This window comes from Oncorhynchus masou, chromosome 26 (genome assembly GCF_036934945.1).
Source record: "Oncorhynchus masou masou isolate Uvic2021 chromosome 26, UVic_Omas_1.1, whole genome shotgun sequence".
Taxonomy (NCBI): domain Eukaryota; kingdom Metazoa; phylum Chordata; class Actinopteri; order Salmoniformes; family Salmonidae; genus Oncorhynchus; species Oncorhynchus masou.
Genome location: NC_088237.1, coordinates 18,862,897 through 18,869,987, shown reverse-complemented (window position 1 = coordinate 18,869,987; position 7,091 = coordinate 18,862,897). Strand labels below are relative to the sequence as shown.

General features: G+C 38.4%; 1 protein-coding gene across 1 annotated transcript; it reads right to left on the bottom strand.

The window, feature by feature from the left end:
- Positions 1-2,216: 2,216 nt before the first annotated feature.
- LOC135514955 (DNA damage-regulated autophagy modulator protein 1-like) lies at positions 2,217-5,937 on the bottom strand. Its single transcript, XM_064938712.1, has 7 exons — positions 5,601-5,937; positions 4,777-4,844; positions 3,862-4,004; positions 3,295-3,472; positions 3,144-3,202; positions 2,906-2,998; positions 2,217-2,804 (listed from the first exon to the last, which is right to left on the bottom strand). Exons 1-7 carry the CDS (start codon positions 5,729-5,731, stop codon positions 2,760-2,762), a joined length of 717 nt encoding a protein of 238 aa, XP_064794784.1. The 5' UTR covers positions 5,732-5,937; the 3' UTR covers positions 2,217-2,759.
- Positions 5,938-7,091: the final 1,154 nt, after the last annotated feature.

Sequence of the window (7,091 nt, the reverse complement as noted above, 5' to 3'; positions counted from 1 at the left end):
AGTAACACGGCGGGTTGTTGATCCTGGGCTCCGGAGACTCGGAAACCCTGGGAGTGGGCGGTGGATCGAGGTGGAGTTGGTGAACCTGTCTTGTGAGGTCGGAGACTTGGACGGCCAGGGTCTCAACGGCATGTTGAGCAGCAGACAATTCCTCCTCGTGTCTGCCTAGCATCGCTCCCTGGATCTCGACGGCGGAGTGAAAAGGGTCCGGAGCCGCTGGGTCCATTCTTGGTCTGATTCTTCTGTTATGAACTTGAGTGAAGACCCAAAAGCGGTTTTAACAGAAAACAGAGTTCTTTAATGAAAAACAGGAATGGCATAAATCCTCTTCCAACGTTGTCAGCGGAACAAAAAGAACGTTAGTATAGTGCAGGATGCACCTGCCAGGCAGACTCCGACAGGACAGGACAAGGTGGAAGCAAACGAGACGACAGCTTGCTTCTGGCATCAAAAACACAAACAAGAATCAGACACTGAAAGTAGCAGGAACAGAGAGAGAAATAGAGACCTAATCAGAGGGGGAAGAGAGAACAGGTGGGGAAAGGGTGAATGAGCTAGTTAGGGGAGATGTAGAACAGCTGAAGAATGAGAGACAGAGAAGGTAACCTAAAAAGACCAGCAGAGAGAGACAGAGTGAAGAGAAAGGACAGGAACAGACATAACAAGACATGACATTGTATTTATCATCATTAGTCATTTAGGTCAACATTGGATCATTCAGAGATCCTCACTGAACTTCTGGAGAGAGTTTGCTGCACTGAAAGTAAAGGGGCTGAATAATTTTGCACGCCCAATTTTTCAGTTTTTGATTTGTTAAAAAAGTTTGAAATATCCAATAAATGTCGTTCCACTTCATGATTGTGTCCCACTTGTTGTTGATTCTTCACAAAAAAATACAGTTTTATATCTTTATGTTTGAAGCCTGAAATGTGGCAAAAGGTCGCGAAGTTCAAGGGGGCCGAATACTTTCGCAAGGCACTGTATATAGAATGGTGTCGTCTGCGTAGAGGTGGATCAGGGAATCGCCCGCAGCAAGAGCAACATCATTAATATATACAGAGAAAAGAGTCGGCCCGAGAATTGAACCCTGTGGCACCCCCACAGAGACTGCCAGAGGACCGGACAGCATGCCCTCCGATTTGACACACTGAACTCTGTCTGCAAAGTAATTGGTGAACCAGGCAAGGCAGTCATCCGAAAAACTGTACACTTTATGTTCTTCTTCCTCCAATCAAATAACACATATGTGACAAAGTAGATGATTATAAAAAATACATTTAAAATATTGTAATATGTGTACACGTTCATGTAATATAGTCCATGTAATATAGTCCACGTAATATAGTCCACGTAATATAGTCCATGTAATATAGTCCATGTAATATAGTCCATGTAATATAGTGCACGTAATATAGTCCATGTAATATAGTCCATGTAATATAGTCCATGTAATATAGTGCACGTAATATAGGCCATGTAAAATAGTCCATGTAATATAGTCCATGTAATATAGTCCATGTAATATAGTCCATGTAATATAGTGCACGTAATATAGTCCATGTAATATAGTCCATGTAATATAGTCCATGTAATATAGTCCATGTAATATAGTTTATGTAATATGATTATTAGGCCATAGCAGTATGTTTGTCTGCAAGGCTGAAGAAAGAGGTATCTCCTTATTAAATTAATTAACAATCTTCCTTTTCAAGCTGTAGGCTACGTCTGTTCTCAACACACGAACACAGTAAATGTATAGCTACATTTCAACAGCGGACAAAAACTTGAGTGAGATTTGAACCCTTGCCACAAATCTACACAGAGAGCAATTTGACCAGTCATTCAAACACTCGTGATGTAGTTTCTTTGATTATCTGTAAGCGCTGTTGTACTTCTGTCAAGTGCGCTTCCATGAACAAGTGTTGGAACACGTCCAACTACATCAACGATTTGAATTGGCTGATAGGGAATGTCCTACAGGTAATTATCACGATGACCTGGTGAGGTTAGCATAGTGCAAAATGTGCAAAGTTACTGTATGTAATGGGAACAGTTAATATGTAGCCTTTGATCACTTGCCACTATGTCAGAGATTTTAACTGGCTGAAGCTTCTACCTAACCTTGAACTTAAACTTTTTCCAATGTTCACAAGTATGGCCTGTAGTGTTTATGCAGTTTAGCCTGAAAAATAAATAACATATTTTGCCCAAAGATATGTGGTCATCATTTTATTCAAACACTGTTTGGGTTTTGTGTTTGGAACAGAAATACTTCACACATACAGTAGCCCTGTATGTATTCTGAGTTACTTTATTACAATGGTATACCATAGATATGCCTCAATACCCTAAGAAACAAGAGTTTTTCTTGAGCAAAATACCTAACTAGAACAATATTTACATAGTAATATCAAACGATTAACCTTGGAGTAGGTAAGTGTGCGTACAGCCTCTTATCCATTTACTGGTGATGCATGAAATGTATTTTCTATATTAACTTGATCTTGTGATTTTCTTGCGCAATACTGACCTTTGTCCCACTAGATGATGAACAATGGGTTAACTCTTTCATTAACCCAACAACTGGTCACAGGATGTCTTGTTTTGTGGTTAACCGTTAAGACTGGGGTTATGTTGCAATGGATACAGTATAAAGAAATACATCATACCATTCAGATAATCTCATATACATTTGCTTTAAAAAAACAACAACTTTATTTTGTAAATATTCAGATTATAAGGTTCAAATCAATGCTTCATCAGGAATAGTCCACAAACTGTGTTCTCAGCTTCAGAGTAAACTTCTGTAAGAAACAGGACAAAGAGAAATAAAAACACTCAAACAAAGGAGAAGAAAAGGAGAATCATTCCCACCACAATGACAGAGCGGTGACTGAAAACTCACTTTAAAGTCGTGGATGTAGGTGAAGAAGAACAAGATGAAGCTGAAGGCCACGATCCACTCACTCACAGCACTCACCAGATGGAACACATTGTCCTGTAGTGACAGGGAGAGTCGGATAGAGACTGATATGGTCACGTATAGATTATCTGGCCTATGAAGCCTATATGGATCCAGAATGTCGTCCATCTTTGTTGTTTAAGTGAGTGGTCTTCTTGGTAAAGATGTGCTCATACTGTACCTCATCTTCTGTTTTTCTATGCAGTGTGGTTTGTGTCACAAAGACAGCACAGACAACAGCTGAATGGTAAATGAAGGAGATATTTTCTTTGATAAAACAATGATCATTCATGATTAAAATCCTTCAGGGTTACTATTGTTTTCAAGGATACTGGGGAAAACTGCCAGGAAGGCAATGGTTGCCATTCCTGTGCGCACACGACACAAGGCCAAGGAACATCCATAGGGGAAGGCCTTATAGGATATGATGGACTGGAGGATGGTGTACAGAACACCAGAAATGAAGAAGAGTAATGCACCTGCATCATGAACTGTTGTAATCGTTGTCTCCTGGGAAAAAGAACACGCCAGAGAGATCATGTATAGAATATCACACTGTCACTTAATGGTACCCCCCCCCCATCTTCTCACTAAAGGGGTGACAACCCACTGGGCAAAAACTGGTTGAATCAATGTTGTTTACATAGAATTTTAACAAAGAAATTCAATGTGATGATATTGAATAAACATGGAAAACTGATTGGATTTCCCCCAACTTTTATCTTAAATCCTATTACATCCTACTGGGCACACACTGGTTGAATCAAAGTTTAATAGGCTAATTGAATTGACGTCTGTGCCGTGACATTTCTTGTTGAATTGACGTTAATTGACAACTCAGCCAAATGTGAATCAAAATTAGTTGTTGAACTGATGTTTGTGCCTTCGTGGCAACCTACCTGGAAGGTAGCGACAAAACACATCCCCAAACAAGAAAGCATTCCAATCCAGAAAGCAGCCTGGTTCAGTGCTGGGGGCACACCACCCGCCTTCTCATTGAGCTTCTCCACAAACTTGTATCTGGCATACATGGTGGCCATACCTGTAGAGGATTTGGCATGGCATATGGAGTGAATGTTTTTATTTGCACTTTTCACATTTAGACAGTATACGCTCACAGTAGGCTATTGTAGGCCTATGTGAAACCTGCTGCAATATTTATTTATTTGCACCTTAAAACAGAGGTAACAAAGAAAGAAAAATATAGTGAAGTGAAATGTAATACTCAGTCAAATGCAATATCATATCATTTATCGCAGCCCTGGCTGACCATGCATTTTAGCTTTCATTTTCTAAAAAATGGGAAGTGTGAATAAAGCTCTTGGCACTGTCTCTGACCTGGAAAAACCCATGAGGTTTCTTACAGGAATAGTTCACCCAAATTACTAAATAACCCTGTAAGCAGTCTATGGACAAGCTATGGCAGCAAATTATGCTTTGGTTTAGTTTCGCTAGCACAGTTTCCACATGCTAACATTTTAGCATTTGTGGCACAAATCCCATTTAAATCATGAGACCAATATCAACATTTTTTTGTTGTCCAAATCATCCAAAAGTATCTCAAATTAAGTGTGAAGCTCAACAAAGTCAAATAGATGATTTGAACATGATGCATGAAAAAATGCTAACATCATCCCATGACATTAGCATGTAGAAACATTGCCAGGGAAACTAAACCAAAGCATGGATTGCTGTCATATATGGTTCATAGACTGCTTAAAGGGTAAGGAAACCAAATATATAATTTGGGTGAACTATCCCTTTACATTAAGACAAAAAGCTCTTTCATGGTTTTCGTGTCTTTCTGTGCTCACCTGCAAATGCAGTGATGACCGTCATCAAGCCAAAGACACAGCTCTCTGGGGGTTCAGCCCCAGTGTCACTAAAGAAAGAATAGTTCAGGGTTAATGTGTGTATTAATGCCATGTCTGGAAGTAATTTTAAATCATCTGGATTTAATTTAAACAATACATTATATTAAAAATTATTATACACATTAAAGTATAACTGAACAGAAAGTGATACAATTTGTTATTTAATGAAATCAAAAAATGTAATCAAAGCAAAATCATACCATTGGCATAATCTATTAACCAAATAGATAATTGCATTTCAAACGTAAAATCATACAATTTGATGACAAACAAATAATCTACGGAACATATTACTGAATAGAGGGCTTTAATTGTTTGAATAGAGCGCTAATTAGTTAAACCCTTATTACTTATCTATGCCTATTAATGTTGAGTTTGCATATGTGTTAAATATCTATCTGCTCAATAAATAAGCTGTTTAAATGTCAAGTGAGGTCACACACCGGACATTAAGTAGTTCACAGGCCCCTACACTGTAGACTACACAAGTGGGAACTGGGAACCAGCCAAGTACAGCGTTCAACTGTGGTGCGGAAAACGAAACTGAATTATTTTTGTTGCAAGAATGCGATATGATTTACGTTAATATCGCCGGTTTTGATGAGTAGAAGTAAAGAAACATTATTTCCATTACCCACACGGATTTAAATAATAAGAAGTAAATGTTATTATCACGGTTTAATGAAGAACGGCAAGTTCGTGGAAAATAAAAGTTCGTGGAAAATAAAAATGCTCAAGCTGCTGATAAATAATTATAATCTTACCTTATATACGGGAAGATAACATCCACATCATGCTCGAACAATGCAATTAGGTAGGAAACAATAAACGTGCTAGATGACATGATTACCAAAGAAATTGGTAAAAAGCATATTCCCTCCATGAACCAAAGCATTTTGTCAGCAATAAGGAAAAGTTACCACGCAGACAGACCGACCTAAGTGCAATTAATAAAGAATAAATACGTTGCAGAATATTGACAGGTAAAATCCCACTGTCAATATTCTTCAGAGTTGAGATTTGAAGTAGGATTATAATTTGGCTAATCGGCCACCTAAAAAGTGACATCCCTCACTGAAAACTATACCGTAAATTTATATTTTGCAGTCACGTGGTACAGACAGTATTGAATTTCAGTCATGTTGAGTGTGGGCTGACTTCGGTACCTCGTCCCATAATTTCTGCATGTAACAGAAACTAAGACGCAAAGCTTTACATAAAATGGCTACACATCCTCTTCTGAACCTAAATGTATTTCTTTATTTCTAACTTCATTGTTTATTATTCATTCTAATCTGTGTTGTAGGCCTGCAGAGGGATGCAACCATTCTACACTGAGTATACAAAACATTAAGGACACCTGCTGTTTCCATGACATTGACTGACCAGGTGAATCCAGGTGAAAGCTATGATCCCCTATTGATGTCACTTGTTAAATCCACTTCAATAAGTGTATATGATGGGGAGGACGCGGGTTAAAGATGGATGTTTTAGCATTTAGACGATTGAGGCATCAATTGTGTTTGGATGCCATTCAGAGGGTGAATGGGCAAGACAAAAGATTGTGTCTTTGAACTGGATATGGTAGTAGGTGCCAGGCGCACCAGTTTGAGTCAAGAACTGCAACGCTGCTGGGTGTTTCACGCTCAACAGTTTTCCGTGTGTGTCAAGAATGGTCCACCACCCAAAGGACATCCAGCCGACTTGACACAACTGTGGGAAGCATTGGAGTCAAAATGGGCCAGCAGCACTCTGCGGAATGCTTTCATCACCTTGTCAAATCAAATCAAATTGTATTGGTCACATATACATATTTAGCAGATGTTATTATGGGTGTAGCAAAATGCTTGTGTTCCTTGCTCCAACAGTGCAGTAATATCTAACTATATACAACAATACAGACAAATCTACAAGTAAAAGAATGGAATTAAGACATTTTGAAATATTAGGACGAGCAATGTCGGAGTCCGGAGTATAGACATTATGGACAGTATGTGGAGAGAATATGTAGTATATCTGAAGAATATGTGGATAGAATAGTATCTGTACAGCACTAGTTGAATAGGATGGCCTTGACTAGAATACAGTATATACAGTATATATGAAATGGGTAGAACAGTATGCAAACATTATTAAAGTGAACAGTGTTCCATTATTAAAGTGAACAGTATTCCATTATTAAAGTGAACAGTATTCCATGATTAAAGTGAACAGTATTCCATGATTAAAGTGAACAGTATTCCATTATTAAAGTG

Excerpts from the sequence above, each read along its gene's own strand:
- LOC135514955 (XM_064938712.1), bottom strand. The coding sequence starts at position 5,731 with ATGCTTTGGTTCATGGAGGGAATATGCTTTTTACCAATTTCTTTGGTA. Across the intron at positions 2,999-3,143 it reads ATAGAAAAACAGAAGATGAG|GACAATGTGTTCCATCTGGT; the intron begins GTACAGTATGAG and ends CTGTCACTACAG. Across the intron at positions 2,805-2,905 it reads CCTACATCCACGACTTTAAA|AAGTTTACTCTGAAGCTGAG; the intron begins GTGAGTTTTCAG and ends TGTTTCTTACAG.